Source organism: Aethalodelphis obliquidens, unplaced genomic scaffold (assembly GCF_003676395.1).
Source record: "Aethalodelphis obliquidens isolate GAN/ISIS:26980383/991018 unplaced genomic scaffold, ASM367639v1 scaffold12, whole genome shotgun sequence".
Lineage (NCBI taxonomy): Eukaryota > Metazoa > Chordata > Mammalia > Artiodactyla > Delphinidae > Aethalodelphis > Aethalodelphis obliquidens.
In genome coordinates this window covers 21,508,243-21,528,454 of record NW_020837956.1, presented here as the reverse complement: position 1 = coordinate 21,528,454, position 20,212 = coordinate 21,508,243, and the positions used below count along the sequence as shown (strand labels likewise).

Below are 20,212 nucleotides of genomic sequence, written 5' to 3'. Positions count from 1 at the left end.
GTTGTTCTATATGGTCAGGTAACAGAGAAAGAAAGCAATAAGAAGGGAGGGATGGAAAGAGAGAGGAGAGAGGAGGTGAGCAGAAAGAGAAGAGGGTTGGAGAGCAGAGCGGAATTTCCAGTGTGATTCCCCAGTCAGTCCTGGCTTCCCACAGTCCCACCTGCTCTGGTCTCAGCACTGCTGCCCCCCAAGTCCTAGCAGCTCCCAGCCGAACAGACAACTAATCAGGTGTTCTCAGCTCTGCCCTGGGGCCCAGCTGTACCTCCTGCACCAGAACCAGGATGCCCCTGCCTCTCCCCTCCTGTGCCTTCCTCCTGCCACTACCTACCACATGTCCTTCCCCATGTCCTTCCGTGTCCCTGCTGCACTCTGTACCCCCTGCAGCTTCAGCCCCTGCCCCTGGGCCCAGCCGGCCTCCTCGCTGCAAGCCCCGTCCTGCTACCCCACGCACAGCGCCAGCCGTGTGTAAAGGATGGGACTTCACATTAGAAAACTGACCAGGGCCCAGTGAAATCTGCAGCCAGGGCTCCCGCCCTTGTTCTGTTCTACCTGTGATGGTGGTGTTAAAACTGCACATGTGACTGTGCGTATGCGTGTGTGTGTGTATGAGGGTGAAGGTGGAGGTTTCCCAGTAGGAGGGATGTGAAGGGGGGGATTGGAATAATGAGAAAAGAGGTTGCATGTCACGCAGAGCACACTGACTCCGCCGAGCCTGTGTGTCCCTGCGTGTGTCCCTGCGTGCTGATCGCTACGTCACAGAGCCAGGAATGTGTGACACCAGCTGGAGGACTCAAATTCTCCTTCCTTGGGCAGGAAAATTCACTTCAGGGAAATCTCCACCCCAAGTCAGGTTTCTAAAGTTAAACCAATCAACAGTTTCCACTGTCTGGTCCCAGCTCGGAGAGAGTTCTTTCGCTCATGAATTATTCATCCCCACATCTCCTGCTGTCACTCAGCTCACCCTTTCTCCTCCTGGGAGCCCGAGGCCCAGGGCGCTGGGAGACGGTTTCAGTCCATGACGGTCTCCTGGCCCCAGAATCATTATCATCACGCTGACGGGCACCTCAACCTTCAGGGTGAGCCCTGAACGCACAGTTCTTAGGAGGCTACCTTCCTCTGTCTGCCCTGAGAGTCAGCTGTCATGAGCTTAGCCTGGTTTATAAAAGACATCAGACCAGGGAAAAATAATGGAAGACAGTGAAATGAAAAAGACGGAAGTCTGTAAGGCCCATGCTTTTGCTTCGAGTTCCCGAGGCTTTCTGTCGCCAAGGCCGATCGCTTACTTGTATCCATGACTAGCACTTGTTTGTCTCATTGCTGTGGACTTCCTTTTCCTCACAGAACGTTAAAGATCAGATTCATCAAAATTATTTTCAAACTAACACTTGTGATACATGTTCAGTATAAGAAGAAAATCAAAGCACATGTAGATAGTATAAAATATGGAAGATCTCATTCACATCTCCTATTCTCTTGCCTCAACACACACACACACATACTCTCCAACATATAGGGTGAGAGAGAGAGAGAGAGAGAGAGAGAGAGAGTGTGTGTGTGTGTGTGTGTGTAACCTAAATAGGGTTATACTGCAATATACTAGCTGTGACTTTTTTTCCCCCTTAACTAAGAGTCACAGACATTTTCCACGTCAGAGAGGTTATAATCCACTATATCAAATTCCATGAAGCCAGGGCTTGTGTCTCACTTACTTGTGTGTCTCCAGTACAGGCAGCCAATGAAGAGTGTGGGGAGAAAATGGCGGCAGCGGGCAAAATGGTGGCATGGGAGTTTGCGGGGTTTGTCCCAGCCTTCCCTCTGTGACTCCCCCTGAGCTCTCCCCCACTCTCTCCACCTTGTTCCTGCTGTTCTCTCCTTTCCTTCCCCTCACCACCCCCATCCAGCTTTCCTGAGGGAAACCTCTGCTGTCAATCAGGTCCCGTTCGGTTGGGCATAGGCTACCCCCCTTGCCTCGGCCCTGGAGGCTAGCCTCCCTCAGGACTTCTCCTGTCTGGCATCCTTATGCTCCCTGACTTGCATCTGTGTGTGATTTTCTGTTTAATGTGTTACCTTTCCCTGGAAATTTTCCTTTCAAGCTCCCTCTTATTGAGAAGTAGAGAGGACTCCATCCCAGGTAGAGGAAGGTCATGGTCAGCCTGGCCTCCCAAGATGACCCCAGAAGTGTGGCCCAGTTCTACAGACTGAATGGCTGTCGTTGGAGCTGGGTTGTTAAGGACAGGCAGGTCCTTTGAAGGGAAGCAACAGCAGGCTGGGTGTAGGTAGTGTGGGTACAGCATCACCTGTCAGCACCACAGACACTGTCTTCTAGGAGTTCTGAGAGAGAAAATTGGTGTCAGAACCTGTGAAAATAATACTACTGACAACAGCTAATATGTCCTGGGCACTTTCTATGTACTGGGCACAATTCCAAGCAATTCCAAGCATCCCTACGTACTGGGCACAATGCCAAGCATCAAAAATTAGTATCGAGCAGGTATATATTGAGTACTTACGATGTGTCAGGCACTGTTCTAGGTCCAAGGAATATAATCAAGGACAAAACACACAAATTCCTGCCCTCATGGCGCTTACGTTCTAGGCAAGGGAGACAAACAATACACAAATACATTTTAGATTGTGGAAGATCGCAATAAAACAATCTATTTTGTTTCTATGTGGGATGTTAATATTCTACAGTGATGCATTTAAGTCTAGGCTCTCTCACCCAGTTTTCTATTCTGAAGAAAATGTTTATACCTTTTATTGCTCTGAGTTTGAACCAACAAGCTTTGGAGAAAACCTAACCTTCTCTCTTCCCTCCCTGAAAAACGAACATGGGTGGGTTTGGCCTTTTTCTGGATCCACGGGTTCCCTTTTGTTGGTGGGAGGGGGTGTCCTCTCCAGGACAGGATCTGCAGCCATCCCTGGCTGGGCTGCTCACACCTTGCATCTTTTCCAGCCTCCAGACTCAGGGACGGATGACCTGGAGAAGCAAGAATGGTAATTGTCCTGGAACCACAGAGCAACAGAGTTGAGAGGAGCCTCAGAGCTGATCCGCTCTCATCTCCCTGCTTCATTGGCAGGGAAACCCGAGGGCCAGGGAGGAGACACCTGCTCCAGTCTCGCTTAGGATCAGGCGGCAGAGTGGGGACCAGATGCAGCCTCCTGCCTCTGTGGCCAACACTCCCCATGCCCGGGAATCCCCCGAATAAGGGGAATAAGGGAGGAAAAGTGGGAAGGGCCGAATGTGGGATTCTTGCTTCCTTCCTCCAGTCTCCTTGCTCTGCCCTGGAGGAAGCTAGCAGGGTTGGACCAGGGTCAGGCTCGTTCAGCACGGGGTCTGCTTCCTCTTCCAACTTTGGACCAGACTAACGGGGGTGGGAAGGAGGGTCCAGACCTGCTCACCCCCTTTTGGTGACTCCATTGCCATCTGAGGTGCGTCTCTGTCTCCAGGAAGGATAAACCAGAACCTGAGCAATGCTAAGCCGGCGCTGGTTATGAAAGAGACCACAGCAGTTGGGGGCAAGGTTGGCAGGCGACAAATGCGGTCTGAGGCTTACGTGCTTGCTTCTGCTTGCAGGACTGAAAGCGAGGGACCACAGGCGTGCATGGGAGTGGTGACCGGTGAGTTCTGTGTTTTCATGGCCAGAATCCAGATTGTCCCTGTCCCTCCCGACACAGCAGCATTTCGGTTAGTGAAGAGGATGTACCCTATTGGCCACCTCGGGGCAGAGCCTGAGGAAAGGGGGAGGCATTCTGAGAGGACAGATAGGGAGCTAGGGTATGAAAAGACACATTCCCTGAAAGGAGGGCATGAGAAACGTGTCTGAGAGTCCCTGAGCAAAGAGACTCCAGGAGACATTGGGTTAAGCTTCGGAGACATGGGAAAGGGGTCAGGGGGTGGCTGGACCAGAGTCCTGAGGCTCCTTCTCCCCCGGGACCCCAGGACTGGACTTACAGCACTTCATTTGGGAACCTGTCCACCATTCACTGCCTCCACCCCCTATCCCCCCATCACACCAAGGAGAAGACCCATCTCTAATTTTCAGTTTATTTCATTTTGTAGTAATTCCCTTCCTTACAAAATAAATATCTCAGTTGGATTCAGGGAAATGAAATGAGAAGAATGAAAACCAACTGTAATCCTGCTATCTAGACATAATCATTGTTAACATTTTGACCTTTTTATATATGAATGTGCCTAGGAATATGCTATCTCTAACCTGGTTTTTTTCACTTAACATCAGAGGTCCCTTGCAAGTAGATTAAGTCATCCTGGAACCCCTGAGTCCCTTAACGTCGGCTGAATTAGCCTGGTGGATAGAGTCACCTATGCTTGGTGCTCACAGGTCGAGAGCAGGGACCCCACTTTTCACTCCATAATTAGAGTGAGGAGACTCGGGCAACAATGCAGATGCTCTACTGAGCTGACACCGAGCAGAGCGTGAGGACGCGTGAGGTAGCCGGTATCCTGTCAGTTCAGCCAGGGAATTTCACCAAGGGCCTGGAATTACGAGGCTCCCTGCAAGGCTTGGGATAAATAAGGGACCCGTCCTGCCTTCAGCCCTCACCATCCAGCAGGAGAGGCTGAGGCCTGGTATGCAGCCCTCCAGGATCTGATTGACAGGTGAGAGGGTACTGATGGCCCAGGTGGTGGGAGGGTCCCCATCTGCTGCCTGCACAGTGTCAGCTCCCTTCAAAGGCGGCCCCTCTAAAGCCGCCTCCTGGATTCCCGTCCCGCAAAGCCCCAGGCACTCGCGGACGGGGGCAAAAAGCAAGGGGGACCGGGGCGGGGCAGTGCAACCTCCCTGCCGTGACACTCTCCCCACTCTGCCCTCTCCTCTCTGGGGAGCAAGACGCAGCCTAGCTGCTCCTGACAGCACTATTTTTAGCAGTCCTCTGGCTGTCAGCTCTGGGACGAGTTTTCTGCATGTTCCCCGGAGATCTCCCACCCTGCTGTCGCTCTCAGGAGGAGGGAGGTTGGCGGGAAGGCAGCCTGCCCGGGTCCCTGTCCCAGTACACTTTCCCGAACGAGTCAGTAGCACAGGACAGTGAAGAGCTTTGGTATCCGAGAGCTCAGGCTCAGATCCCAGCCGCCTCAGGCAGCCCTGAGACCTCGGGGAGCTAGCCTGGCTTCCCCCAGCCTCAGGATTCCTTCACACACACCTAAGTGCTTAGCGCTTGGCCTGGCCTAGCACCTGACCAATGCTCTTTTTTTTCAGCTCCCTTTACTTCTAGGGCCCTGCTACGAGGTTGACCTCACAGCCCAAGGCAGGTCATGCTTCGGAACAGGGGCAATGACCCTGGTACCTCACCCCAAAGGGGGTCACTCTTTACAGGTGACCTCCGCATGCCGAGACCACAGCCTCAAACCAGCTCTCTCTTTAGTCCTTTCAGATGTCATCAGACACTTCAATCCATCTGTCCTGAGGCCCATCTGCAGCCCTGGGAAGGGAGTGGTACCCCATAACGGTGCCGAGTAAGCTCTTTCTCTGACACTTTGCAGGGTTGTGCACTCCCGTCAGTCCTGGGTTTCTAGATGGGAGGATTTGGGGTGGCGGGCTGGAAGAGTCAGAGGCTTAAAACTAGAGATCTGTGTTAAAGCCGGAGCTTATCTCCTGCGCTGATTTTAGTCTGTTTGATGGGCCTAACTTAAAAAATCAGGTCAATGTCTGCCCTCCAGAGCCCAGGAGCGGTGTAGTGCAGCTTCCAACTCAGAGACTGGCCTGTGGGCTGAGGCAAGGGGCAAGCTTCCGGCCCTCAACAAAGTGGTATTTAACTGAGTTTTCTCTCTGCTTCCCTCCCTCTGTGCAGAGACTTGTGGATTCAGGCAAAAGAGCTGGTGAGGAACATGAAAGAGAACCAGGTAAGAATCCATCTGGCTCTGCTGGGGGCCATCTGTGTTTGCTGAGAGGCAATCAGGCAGCTGACGCCCCGGGGTCATCATGGCCTGAACTAGGCAACCAGTGTGGCCTGGGCCCTCCAAGACTGCCTTTCCCCTGGTGATTCTCTGGAGGCCAGCAAAATCCAGGGCCACTTCTCATGTTCCCAATGTGGTCCTGCCGAAAGTCAGCAGGTGGGCTAAGTAACTTCCTGCTCAGCAAGATGGTTGACAGCTTGGGTTCCAGAGGGAGACCAGTTTGAGTGGGAATCCTGAATTTCCACCTATTAGCTGTGTGACGTTGGGTAAGGCGCTTAACCTCTCTTAGCCTCGGTTTTCCCACTTAAGAAATGCGAGTAATAAAATGACCTGCAGCACAGGGCTTAGGGTGGATTCAATGAGGTGTTGGATGTGCCTGGCACACACAGAGGCAGTGCTCAGTGCAAGCCTGCAGCTGTCATGATCACTGAAGTGGCCACTGCTGTCGTTATTAATTACGATACCCATTTTAGTTCTTGGGTGGAGGCTTCTGTAACATACATGCTGGGGCCCCGGTCTCCACTCTTCTAGCAGTTCAGACACTCTTCACTCAGAAACTCACATATGGACTTGTAATTAGCCACCTCTAACCTTTTGTGCTCTCCTTATGAACAAGTATCAAATCAAGGCAAGCCTTGCTACCAAGCTGGCTCTAACCAGGGTCTCAGCCTGGACCCCTGGAACCAAGGGAAACCACTTTGAAGGCCAGTCACGCATTCATTAAAGAGTTCAGGTGTTCAAGCCAGGTCATTCCAGGTTATACAAGGACAGGGACAATTACAGGAGTGATGCTGTAAAACGTTGGTTTCCTCCTCCCAAGAGACTTCCTGAATTTCTGGAATGGTCGTAACATTCTGGAAAATGGCTAGGAGGTCTTGAATCCAATCCTGTCATTTTACAGATGAGGAAACTGAAGTCCCAAAAAGTCTTGTGACCCGTCCGAGTTCACTCAGCAGGTTAAAAGCTAAAATCTAAAGTGCCTCATTCTTATCCAACGCCCCTCAAGTACACCATGCTGCCTCTTAAAAAACAGAAGTTTATTTTTTGTTCCACGTAACCCGTGTTCATTAGAGAAAGATCAGAAAACACAAACAGAAGAATATTAAAATCATCCTTAAACATGATGCCCAGAGAGAATCACTGTTCCCAGCTTGGTGTACACTCCCTTCCACATTTTTTCCAAGCACGTTTATCTGTTTTTATAAAATAGGGACGTTACTAGATGTAGAGACTTTTTATAATCTGCTTTTCTCGGTATCCTATTTCCCATGACAATAATTACGTTTTCCAGCATCGTTTTAACAACTACATGGTGTTTTGTCTTATGAGCATTCCACAACTTACACAGCAGTCCTCTGTTTTAGCCATTTACATTGTTTCCAATTTTTGACTCTTATGAACAAGGCTTGGATCGAATGGTAAGCCCTTTAAAAAAAAAAAAAAAGGTTTTGATAAGTTTTGCCAAACTGCCTCGTAGAGCAGTTTATACCACTTTAAATTCCCACCATATACACCTCCTTTTGGGGGAAAAAAATCCATACATATGGTTTTATGGGGGTGGTGTATGAAATGGAAAGACACGCAAAGAAAGCAGTTCTCTTGGCTTCAGGTTTCACCACCGTCTCTTTTTGATGCTATTGTCCTCTCTTCCAGCAACTTGACTTTCAGAATGACTGGAAGCTCATCACCGTGTTCTTCAGTAACACTAGCCAGTGTCACCTGTGTCCCTCCGCCCAACAGGTAAACCACAGGCTGGGAGGCAGAGGGATTGCAGATGCTGGGGTGGGTGCAGAAGGAACTAAACCTGCCTGATTACATCTGGAAGGCTGGGCCTGATAGCACCTGTTTCAGAGTTAGGGCAGGCAGGCAGGTAGAGAGACAGACAGATATCTAAGGGCTCAAGGAAACATATTGAGGGAGAGGTATTTTTAACTTACCATCCTTACCATTCAGGAAAAGGAAACCATGGTATAGATAAGCTGAGTCAATGGTCATTCTGCACCTGAGGAAAATCCGCTTCCTAGTTCAAAAATCATTTTGCCTCTTTTAACTCTGATTTCATTTGAATGCTGAACTTAGGAAATAAAGCAGTACTTTTGATAACACCTCTTGAACTCTAGCTCACCGTGAACCCTAGTTTTAGTGGGAAGTTGTCTAGTTGTTTATTAGGTAGACTGTATCTTCCAGGCTCTTTGGCGTTGCCAGGAATGAGATATGAAACATGTGACTTTTAAGATATTTAGGTGGGTGACTGACTATGACTTAAGTCTTTATTGACAAGTGTCCAGGTTAGGATCAACTGAAAGTGAGAGGGTGGCTTAGAGGCCTAGGCCATGGTGACGTAAATGGCATACAGGTGACCCTTCTGGAGCCTGAAGCCTCATTGCCACCCAGCTGGCCCTGCCACTTACGGCAGTTCAAACACCTGCCCACTGTCCTTTCAGCAGCCTTCCAGGGCCTCCACCAGGCCATGGCACAGGCAAGGGTGAAGTTTCTTGAGATGCTGTCCTCTTCTTTTCTGTGCCCCTCTCCCAAATACGTACTCTTGCCTTCCTCCAAATGCCCCATGACCCCTGCCCCATGACCCCTGCCCCATGACCCCTGCTCCACCACCAAAATCCCCTCCCTTTAGTGATGTTAGGCGCTGGGAGAATGCTGACAGAAGCCCACCTTCCCTAATCAGCTCTTGTTAAACAGTATTCCTGCGGATCTCCTGGGTTTCTGGCGTATAGATCTTGAAGCTTATTCTACTTCACCTCTGTTTTCTCCCATACCAAGGGAAATTTCCATGCCCTGTTTATTCTCTGCACCACCCCCTGCACTTTGGCCATTTTGCACACCAACATTTACTCGTGAATTTACACATTCATGCATTGAAATGCTCAAACAAGCATTTAGGCATTGCTGCATTCCTCTGTATATCCACGCAACCATGCATCCATGCATTCATGCATCCATCCGTAAGTTACCTATTCGTGCATCAATTCATTCTCTCTTCTTACATGCAGGCACACATTATTGTACTTATGATGAGTTTGTTCATGCTAGCATTTGTTTGATTTTTTAATATTTGAATGTATTCATTGATACTTACACTCATTCATGATTTCTTCCATGTATTTTATCTTGTGTTCGAGCATTCCTATGTGAATTCTTGCATTCTTTCGTGTATTTATTCCTTCAGTATATTACATGCATTCTTGAATACATGCATGATGTATTCCTGTGTGCGTGTCCATTTATGCATTATTTATTTTTATTAAATTTAGTTACACAAGCAATGTACAGATGCTTTCTTCTTTTAAAAAATGAAACATTATAGTTAAAGCGAAAATACCCTTTAGCCACCACCTCCAATCCTCTCTCTTTTTATTTCCAAACTTTTTGCATATTTGTAAATCCTAGTATTCCTTTATGTGTGTGTATATAAGAGAGAGATTTAACATAAATAGTATTATATCGTATGTACCACTGAACAATTTTTTTTCACTAATCGAGTGTTTTTGAGATCCAGTCATGTTGATACATATGGATTGAGTTTATTCCTGTTACTTGCTAAATGGTATCCCACTGTGTACATTTACTACATTTTATTTCACTGTTTCTGTATTGATGGCCATTTAGGTGTTTCTAGTTTTCCACTAATATAAACAATCTTGTTCATTTACTTGAACATGGTCGTTTTCTAAATACAGTGATTATATTTCATTGTATTCAATTACAGTGTAATTTATTATATTTTAGATTATAGATTGAAGTATATTAGTGGGTCAAAAATCAGTTTAAAAGATTACAACCAAAAATTATAAAAAAAGAAATAGACTAGGATCAACTATAAAATATTAGAGTTCATTGCATGAAGTAAGGTAAGTGTTGGTTCGTGATTATTTTTGCTTCATTCATATATAGATATGTGTGTACCGGGTTGTGATGTGAAACATATCTCACACTGTGGGTCATGATCAAAGCAGTTTGAAGAAAGTGCCTTGAGTAGATTCGTAAACATAGAATTGCTGGTCATCAGATACATACACTTTAAGTCTTAAAGGGCTGCCTAATTGCCCTCCAAAGGAGCTGAACACCTTTATATTCTAATATCCTGGGACCAATCCCCACATATAAGGGGCTTTTCCACGCCACCAAGCAATCCTCAGACACCGGCTGGGTGTCCTACAATTCAGCTCAATTCTGACACGATCTGCCTGGAGACAGTATCAGATCCCACAGGTTAGGAGCTCAGTCCTGCAAGACTGTCCCCAGCCCCCATTTCAGTTGCCAGTCCCAAGTCCAGGTTGTCACCTGAGCTTCTGCCCAACTGGCTATCAATTGGAGGTTCCAACAAGCCCCTCCTTGAGTTCAATTAATTTTCTAGAGTGGCTCACAGAACCCAGGGAGACATTTTACTTACTAGGTTCTTGGTTGATTATAAAAGGATATAATTCAGGAACAGCCAGATGGAAGAAATGCATAGTGCAAGTATGGGGAAAGAGCGAGAAGCTTCCATGCTCTCTCCAGGTGGGCTGCTCTCCCAGCACCTGCAGGTGGTCGCCAACAGGGGAGCTCTCCGAACCCATCCTTTTGCGCTTTTTTGGAGCTTCGTTACATAGTCAGGATTGACTAAATCATTGGCCAACGGCAGCTGATTCAACTTCCAGCCCCAGGTTGGGTGGCGGTCGTGGGCAGGGGGACTGAAAATTCCAACTCTCTGATCCCAGGGTTGGTTCTCCTGGCAACCAACCCCCATCCTTAGGTGTAGTCCCAAAGTCACCTCATTAACACAGCAAAATACACTTTGATGCTCTCATCACTTAGGAAATTCCAATGGTTTATGAGCTCTGTGCCGCCAAAGGGGACAAAAACCAAATATATACCTCGTATTACAAATGACAATATCACATATTCTCACCAGTGTCTGAGTGCACCCGTCCCCTACAACCTTTCCAACACTTGTTGTTATCAAAGCCAATGATTTTTTTGTCGGTATGTGAAATTCCCTCAGGATCTAGTCATGTTGATACATGTGGATCAGGTTTATTCACACTTAGAACCTCACACTTTTAATTGGTTGTAAACATATGACAAAAGTAGCCATGCTCCACTCCTGATTTCTAAATGGCTACATACCAGTGACTTAATCTCTGTAAACTGACCTCACTGAAGCGATGTTTACTATCATCCACTCATATTCCCACTGTGTTGCGTTTTTCCTTCCGTCTTGATTTTCCTTTGGCCCAAAGACCACCGAGGCTTTGGAGCCTAGAATAAATCCCACCTGCACTTCCATTTCCCCCAAAGGACATTGTGGCTCATGGTTCTGGCTCTCGACCTCCTTGGCCTGGGCTGGCTGGTTCCTCCCTTCACTCTTGCACTCTTGCTTCTGCAGCCCAGACCCAGCCCTCACCTCCTAGTCTCCCTGGTGGCGCTTCTGGCCACAGCTAACCAGGATCCCCCATCTGAGAAGCTCTTACACAGCACTTCTGCATCCCCAAAGCACATCCCAGGCATGGCCTCTCCCTCAGGGGTTGCTCTGCAGAGTCCCAGGGGCTGCAGGAGGTGCTCTGAGACTGTGGGCTCCAGGCTTCCACCCGACCTCACAGAGCAGGGGCTCTGCCTTTAACTGTGGCATACATATGGCAGGTTTCCTGAAATAGTTCATGTGAGAAAAAGGTATTTTATTGTTAAGAAGAAATGTTAAACTCCGGTCCTGCCCTACTTAGGACCTGGAATTTTCCTCCCCTAAGAGACCTTTGGGCTCCTTTCATGGGGAATAGACAAGGGCTTATGTCCACATGTGTTCTTTAGGGATTTCTTAAGACCGAAGCCATAAGAGTAAGACCAGGAACCATTCATTAGGCAGTGATGGTGCTTCTTCAGGGCTGCTATGGTGGATGCAGCAATTCAAAGGCAGGTGCTTCAGAGCTAACTAGTAACCTGGCTTATAGCAGTGACACAGGGGTGCTTTTAGGGTCTGGACTCTTGCTTACTGCTCTCCAGTTAAAGTCTAGTTATATGGAGTAAGAACAAAATTGCAAGAAGAGAAAAAATAAAGGAAAAGAAAAACAAAAAGCCTAACACTGCAAAAATCTGTTACTGAATCAAGTTTCTTTGCCCCATGCATGACAGGCCACATGCTGGGACACTGAGGTTTGCAGAAAGAAAGGATTTATTCACCAGGCAGCCAAGTGAGGAGATGCGAGAACAAATCTCAAATCCACCTCGGGATATTTATGGGATAAAGAAGCAGGGCAGTCCGAGGCATGGGGAATGTGGGGGATAGGTGATTGGAGAGAAGAAAAAGGTGAGGTAATCGTCTGAGCAGGTGCAGCTAAGCTACATGCTTCTTCATGGGATGCATGTTCAGAAAATGGTAGCGTTAGCATGTTCTGAAGGTGGAGTTCTGGGCCCTCTGACATCAGAAGGTCACTGATGGGACACTCAACACATGCCCAGTTGGAGGCCTCAACCAGTCTTGTCCAGTTGGAGCTTGAGCCAGTGAACAGCCGACTCCAAGTTCCTGAAACACAACTAGGGCAAACATCTTATTTAGGCCATGGAATGCTTGGAGAACATGCAAGTTTTTATAAAAACAATTAAGGGAACTTGATCAGTGAAGGCAGGTTACAGTTCATTATTTATTAAGCAAGTTGTAGTTTAAGGTATCTAATGGATGAAACTTGGTTTCAAAAATATACCCATTCATTCCTTGCAGATGCCTTTAGAAACAGGTGTCAACATTTTGGAGGACACGCTGGCAGTATGACTCAAGAAACCTAAAAGTGTTTGTGTCTTTTGACTGAATAATCTTACTTCTTGGAATAAATCCCAGATAAATAACTTGGTAGAAAAAGTTAAGTCTGGTTGCAGGCACATGTTTGATAACAGAGCATTCTTCTGATTCTGGGGGCAAAATATGGAAATGTGTAAGTTCCTTTGAAGAAATAAGCTTTTTCCTGACTTCGAGTTATGGAGGAGTTTATCACATGTGACCTTCTAGGCAGGGGACATTTTATAGGAGCATCATGTCTTCCACTAAGGATCAGGGACAGTTGGTGCCCCAAGGACAACCATTGAATACCTGGAAAGCCTAGGTGGGCCCTGATTCACTCTGTAGCAGTGAGTCAGCACCTTGACTGAGAGGTTTCTAAAACAGGGTTTGCAGTCTGAGGAGACGCATACAGGGATTCCCCGAGGAAAGAGGGATGCCCTGCATATGATACAGGCAGTGAGGACCTTTCTGGACCGAAGTTCCTATGACTCCTAAGAAGGGAAAGTGTGGTGCTTAACGTCATGCTCAGGGAGAGAAAAAATGAGACAGGAGGCTTTGTTGCTGGCTACGGCAGCAGATTGGGCTGGACTGGCTTCCAGAGGACAGCCTGGCACCAAAGTGGGGACACAGGAGCGGGAGGCCACCCTCCACGCGGTCCCAGCCCGACTGATGGGCAGCTGTCTCCAGAGTCACCACCTGTGTCCCCCCCAGGAAACAGAACGGCTGCTAGGCCTGCTTTGTCTTCCTGTCTGAGCCAAGTCGCCTCAGGGGACAGCAGGTTTGCAAGCAGCTTAGGAATCTGTCTTGTTGCAAAGTTTATTTTTGTTTCGTTTTGTTTTTACACTGAAAAGGTAAACCCGGGTCGTTTTTTGAAGTGCTCTCATTTGTTTATTTTCATTACCTGCAAGGAATTGGGTGGGAAGAAGGTGTCTTTAAATACTCAGTGACAGGAGCCCTTTTCTTAGGGCAGATGTGGCAGGGAAAGGTCTGATAAGAGTGCCATGTGGAAGTTTTGAGGTTCATCTGGGTCCTTAAATCCAAGCGTTCCCCCTTTGGACCTGATTTTCTTCAGGTCAAAGTGATTCCATCAGTCTTTGGGAATAAATCTGGTCTCATGTCCCTCATGTGAGCTTTAGAATTGCCTTGGCCTTGGGTTTGCCCTTCCCTGACACAGAACTTCTCATTTGGGAGAGTTTACTTTTTTCCTGGTGGGTGATGTGTTGGGGAAGTCAGAGAATGGACAAAAATCCCAGGAAGCTCTGGGAACTCTACACTTGTGTGTGGGAAACTGGGGTCTAGATGGGGCTTTTGTTACTATCATCTCTGTCGAGGGGGGATGGGGGGTTGGGGAGGGGAAGGGACAGGCCAGCGTGAGCCTGGGCCTCTCTGCCCCGTGTCCCCCGTCCCCACCCACACTCAGAACATTTCTCCTTCCACAGCAAAGACACGTGACGAGCAGCATGGACCAGCTGACGAGAATGCTGGACTGCCTGCATCAGGAGGTGAGGTTGGCAGCTCCCTCAGCTTGGTGGGACCACGCGCCCGGAGCTCCCTCACGGGCACCTGCAGCAGCCAGGAGAAGCTGCCCTTCCGTGAGGTGGGGGGACAGGTTCTGGTTTCTTTCGAATGGCCTCCACCAGGACGGGAAAATGGACTCCCAGGAGGGAGACCAAGACCCCAGGGAAAGGGAAGGCTCTGAGTGCTTTTGATGAAAACATGGGTCACAGATAGACCTCTTCACTCTTGCAAAGGATATTACTAAGAGCGCCCCCTGGGGAGGAGGGAGGATACAGCCCTGTTCCCCCCTGGGGTCTCTGTGACCCGCTCCTTCCTGAGGCCCGTTTCTGACTGTGTCTGGGGCAGTGATGGCCTGGAGCCTGCAGGGACCTTGAGAACTCTCAAGGCTTCCCTAAGTGATTAGTGTGAGCACTGCAGGTCCTGGAAATCCCAGGGGAGCTCTGGGTTCTCACCTTCCCCGCCTTTCCCTAGGGAGGAAGAGGGTCCCCAGTCCCATTACCACTGGGTCTTGCTGCCCTGTGTTGGGGAGGTGCCCTGCCCACCGTGAGGGGCGGTGAATGACCCATTTCTGGATGGCGCAGCCGACAGAGCTGACAGCTTTGAACTGACCCCAGCCAACCACGTCCCAAAGGGCCTGCCTGTTTAACCAACGAGAGTCCCATCGTGCTCAACCAGACCCCAAACTAGGCTCGAACCAGGGGTTCCAGAGAGGCCGCAGGGCAGCGGCAGCGACTTTGCAAATGCTCATCTTGCCCCTCGTATCCCCCTAGGTCCCCAAAGCATTTGTGAACCTGGTGGATCTCTCCGGGGTTCTGAGGGGCTCGCATTGGCATCAGGGGACTCCGCTCAGGTAAAAAGGGAAGTGAAAAGGGACCAGCATTTGTCGACTGGTGCCACGCGCCAGGCACCGTGTGGGGCACTTCACGTGCATCAGCTGATCCAAGGCGTGGAGTGGGAGAGAGACAAAGCGATGTGTGTAAGATTACACAGCCAGCGGGGGCAGAGTCAGGCTGCGGAAGGGGCCCTCTGCTGCATTGTTTTGGGGACTGAGTTAAAGGATGAAATATGCAGCCTGGTTGACGTAGTGACAGGTGCCCCAGCCCCACCAGGGTGACTTGAGAGTTTAAAAACCAGCTTGGGCAAAACAGCTATTAGCCAAGAAGTATTACTTCCAGAAATTGGAAAGACAATTTAGTCTAATTGTATTTTATTTTCACACAACTTGATTCCCATGTATTTCTGAGATTTTGCAGAGAATTTAAACTTTCTGAGCCCAGATCCTGAGATTTCTGGCTGGATAAAGTCAGGGCAGGGGCGTTGTAGGTCGTGGCAATGGAAAGGAGAGGACAGTGCAGAGAGGATAGGGGGGTTTGAAGAGGAAGAAAGGTGAGGGAACGGTGGCTCAGAGTAGGGGAGGGGAGAACAGGAGGTGGGTTTCTGGGGGAGGAGCAGTGAGGGAAGCGGTGCATCAGGAGATGAAGTGAGAGGCAGTGTCTCCATAACATACCCCTTTTTTTTTTTTTGTTTGTTTTTTTGCGGTATGCGGGCCTCTCACTGTTGTGGCCTCTCCCGCTGCGGAGCACAGGCTCCGGACGCGCAGGCTCAGCGGCCATGGCTCACGGGCCCAGCCGCTCCACGGCATGTGGGATCTTCCCGGACCGGGGCCCGAACCCGTGTCCCCTGCATCGGCAGGCAGACTCTCAACCACTGCGCCTCGAGGGAAGCTCCATAACGTACCCTTTTTTCTCCCCAACGTGTACTTCCTTCCTTCCTTCTCCTGGGCCATCTAAGACTTCCAGCTTCCCCTTCCCCCGACTCCCAAAGCAACTCCCAGTGCCCCCAGCCCCACCTTCCTCCAAGAGGGAGTCTAAACGGCCCCACACGGCATCCATGCTCACTTCCTGCTTGTTTTAACCTGCAGTCCCACGGCCGAGCCCTGCAGGTGCTCAGGGGAGACCTCGCGGCTGTCCAGGGTTGCGACCCAGTGGGCCTATCAGGTGAGTGCACTCTGGGACACTGCCTGTTGGCTCACAGGGGCAGGTGGTCATGAGAACAGGGATGGTGGGAACAATTAGGGTGCACGTTTGCTGATGTAGGACCCCACCAGCTGAAGTCAGAACTGAGGAGCGAACGACAGCAGCTACTCTTGCGTCGCTTCCAGGTGCTGACTTGATCTTCCAGCACGTAAAGTGGGAACTGCCGTACTGGTTGCGGGGAGAGTGGATGCAAGTGGAGGGTGGTGGTGGTACCTACGGTAAGAGATGCTGAAGGATTCTGCAGATCGTTCCAAGATGCTTTTGGTCATCATCCCCCTTCTGCCACTGCATCTGTGGCTGGTGGACTGGTTTGCCTGGACTAGGCTTGCACAGCCTGCAGCCTGGACTGTGGTCTGGCTCCTGAAGATGTGCATCTAGTTTACAGGAGAGACCCCAAGACAGTGTGCATGGCTCAGCGGAAGCCTCCATCCCCACCAGCAAACAGTGCAAAGCACGGTTCCCACTGACATGCGTTAACATGATGATTTTTATTTAAGAGGCAGTTTTGTATAAGAAGTTTTCCATATGAAGCTGTATGTCATTTCTCTTGCTTTGAAAATGACATTTTTTGAGTGGTTAATAGCACATCCCTTACAGAACTCAGCCCTTGAAGAGAGAGTGGGGACCCTAGCTACATACTGGGCTGGCGTATACTTCTCGAGCTCCCAGAGAACAGTTCTCAGGTCTTACCTGATGCTGGACGTCAGAGGAAAATGAAAACCTGATTTAGTTAATCAAAGGGCCCTGAAGTGTGAGATGAGAGGGAGCTTCCCGATAGCATGTGATTCAGAATAGCATGGGTGGGTGATTCTGACCGGGGGGCTGCTGGGAACTCCCTGGTGTGAGGATGCGGCAGGCTGAGCCTCGCTGGTACTCCTTTCTTCAGGAAACCTGGGAACAGCTCCTGGCCTCCAGCAAGTACAACGAGCAGACGTCCTTCGCAGTGGTTTTCCAGCCTTTCTTCTACGAGGGAGCCCTGCCACCACCCTCGGTGAGTGAGGGCCTGGCCCACACCCTCTCCCTCTCCCTCCCCTGCCCTCTCCTCTGCAGATGCCCCAACACAGTTGAGCTTCACCGAGCCCAGGATGTGTAGTCTCAGGGGGAAAATGCTGCAGTGTTCTCTTATACTTTTTGGACAACTTCCCCGTGGGGTTGGATAGCCCTGTGAGGAAGGTTCCGAGAGGCAGAGCCGCCCAGAGGTAAAGAGCATGGGCTCCAGCCAGACGGCTTCTGGCTTTGGAATGGGCCGGCTGTGTGACCTTGGGCAAGTTGTTTGAACTCTCTGTGCCTTGGTTCCTCATCTGTGAAATCAGGGCCATTATTAACATTCCGCCTGCTAGAGTGGTTGTCAGGGTGATTAAATACATGTGAGGAACTTAGAGCAGCGCCTGGCTCTTGGAAGCCCGCAGTGTCTCTCAGCTATGGTGACTATTCAGGATGGAATTTCCAGGCCCCACACTGCACTCCTCCCGCTGAAGGCTCCTCCACATCTATCCCTGCAAGGGAGGGCACTCTGAGTTGTTGCCTCACCCAGGTCACTGGGCAAACGCCCCTTCCCCCTGGGGGTCCTGCAGACCACAAGCGCTGTGGTGGGTGCACACGTGCTCAGCTCAGCAAGGTCTCTACACCTCTGGGGCTTCAGCACTGTACATCTGGGACAGCCCCTCCCTCCAGGCTCCTGGCTCCTGCCATTGGAGTCATTGTGTCCCTCCGGGACTTCAGTGATGTTTAAATAGTGGTTTAGTAGGAGGAGGAATATTAGTTCCCGTCCCCCCCTCCTACTCAGACCATACCTGAATCACTTCCCTGTCACCTCCTTCTGCTGTTGAGTTCAGTGTGTACAACCCCACAATGCAGAGGAGCAGCCAGACGTGTGACGCGCCCCTACAGGCCCTCACCTCCGAGCCTATAAGTCCCTGCCATCATTGATGGGGAGGGACTGAGAGATGGAATCTGAGTGCATCAGGACCCCCATCTCTACCGGGAGAGCTTCAGAGTGCGCGGCAGGGCTGTCCCAGCCCCAGGGGCACACGGGACCTCTCATCTGGTTCTCTTTCAGGGGGAGCGACCACTCCAGGATCCCACCGTCCTCGCCTTGACTCTCTGGAACAGCATGGTGAGTGGCTGGGGGTCCCGGGGCGCCGCCCTGCCAGCCTGGGGTTTAGTCTATGGAAGGAGAAGCAGGGTCTCTGCCGTCGTGCCCCGTCTGCTCACCGCTCTGATGGAGGGGTTGAGGGACACCAGCAGGACCCCAAGATGATGATTCTGGGCCATCAGGGTCCCTCCCACATCCAGTGACAGCCCATCTGGGACCACCTGGGAGTTTCACCTCCTCTTCCTGGAAGCTGGGCTGCAGCCCTGACAGTGAGCACGGCTCCCTGGGCAGCCTCAGTCCTGCTCTTTCCCGATGCAGGAACGTTTCCTTGGCATCTGTCTGGGAGACCTCACTTGGAGTGGGGCACTAGGGAGAAGGCTCGCGTAGCAACCTGGTCCAGCTCTCCCTCATTTTACACTTAAGTTTCCAATGCCCAGGGTGGTGCCTGGGGTGAGTGTGGAGTGATGAAGACCTGGGTTCAAAGCTCTCACAAGCTGTGTGAACTCAGGGTCTCAGCTCCCTTTCTGCAAAACCCCTGAGCCAACACGTGGAGAGTGTACAGCTCCCTCCCGGCCCACAGCGAGTATTCACCCTGGGTGGCCCTTCTTACTCTGACTGTGACAGGCTTCCCCCAGACTCTGAAGGTCCCCCGGGGCTGTCTGGGATTAGTCAGTGGATGGAATGTTCCACTAAACTTTGAACCTCTCCAGAGCACCAGACAGAGACCTGATTTTGCCATTTATTTTTGTCCCATCCAAACTGTCCTAGAATTCCAGGGACGGCAACCTGGTTTTCTTCTTCCTCGCATTAGAAAAATTTCTCTCCATCTCCTCAGACTGAGGTGCTGTGCTGAGTCCTGTGAGCAGCTGTGGTTGGGTGCGCAGTGGCCAGTAAGACAGCAGGGAGGGCAGGGGCCAGCCCAGGCAGCCCGGACTGACGGAGTCACACTAGCCTTCGGAGAAGCCATTTGATTTCTTTGAACGAGGACCCTTGTTGGTGGGCCTGACCCCTGAGCGGTCAGGCCCCAGAAAACCACTTTGCTGTTCATCTCCCTCCACCCTCTCTCTGGGGGAGGAGGGCTGATTCTTCCAGCTCGGCCAAACCTCTCTCCTCCTCTGTTACCTTTCTCCCAAGCAACGAAAGAAAGCCTAGAGGGTGCCTACCCTATGCTGGGTCCAGGGAAGATACAGGAGACACACCAAATGGCCCAGCGAATAGCTGGAAGGGCACAGCAGGAACAAGGTCATGCCCTGGACAGAGCAGCCAAAAGGGATATGGGCAAGAGGCCAGGACAGCCCCACGGGGGTGGGACTGGAATTGGCTTTGTCGGCATGGGTTGGGGGGAAATATGTCAGAGGAGGTGGGGCTGGCATTCCCAGGCGAGAGGAGCTGTGTGAACAGAATAAAATGCACTAGCAAGGGGTGGTGGGAGAGGAACGGGATAAGGAGGCCCCACGAATGAATGAAGTGCCCTGTGCAATCAGACAGGCGCACGGCGCGCACAGCGCCCTGAAACCCGCTCGAGGGTGAGGATGGGCAGGTGCCCAGAGGGGAGCAGAAGGTCTCACGCTCAAGGCCAAAGGTCTGGGACCCAGTGGATGTCCCAGGGGCTTTGGGGAGGAGGCAGCTTTCCTACGTGGGCAGTTACCTGCCCAACGAACCAGCAGTCCTTTCCCAGGGAGAGGCCTCGAGGTCCCCGTAGCCGAGCCAACAAGGTGGGAAGCGTGTCCCCTGGCTTCCTCTCGGGCAAAACGCCAGACCATCCCACGGCTCCCGAGCGCATGGACAGCTCCTGCAGGTTAATTTATGAGAAATTACGAAGGTAACAGGTTAGGGGAAAGGGCACTGGGTGAGGAGCCAGAAAACCTGGGTTCTGAGTC

The 20,212-nt window shown here is 50.6% G+C and overlaps 1 protein-coding gene across 9 annotated transcripts in view; it reads left to right on the top strand.

Annotated features, from left to right (window-relative positions):
- Positions 1 to 20,212, top strand: part of PLB1 (phospholipase B1) — a 178,542-nt gene that overhangs the window by 77,375 nt on the left and 80,955 nt on the right. For all 9 annotated transcript variants that reach the window (XR_003434109.1, XM_027113504.1, XM_027113503.1 and 6 more), the window contains 10 exons: positions 2,957 to 2,997; positions 3,578 to 3,621; positions 5,386 to 5,476; positions 5,812 to 5,863; positions 7,571 to 7,657; positions 14,123 to 14,185; positions 14,972 to 15,051; positions 16,123 to 16,198; positions 17,124 to 17,228; positions 18,297 to 18,353. Coding sequence is in view for 8 of the 9 variants with exons in the window: in XM_027113504.1 (XP_026969305.1) it covers positions 2,957 to 2,997; positions 3,578 to 3,621; positions 5,386 to 5,476; positions 5,812 to 5,863; positions 7,571 to 7,657; positions 14,123 to 14,185; positions 14,972 to 15,051; positions 16,123 to 16,198; positions 17,124 to 17,228; positions 18,297 to 18,353 (696 nt within the window). In the remaining variant the exon portion in view is untranslated. The remainder of the gene's footprint in view (positions 1 to 2,956; positions 2,998 to 3,577; positions 3,622 to 5,385; positions 5,477 to 5,811; positions 5,864 to 7,570; positions 7,658 to 14,122; positions 14,186 to 14,971; positions 15,052 to 16,122; positions 16,199 to 17,123; positions 17,229 to 18,296; positions 18,354 to 20,212) is intronic.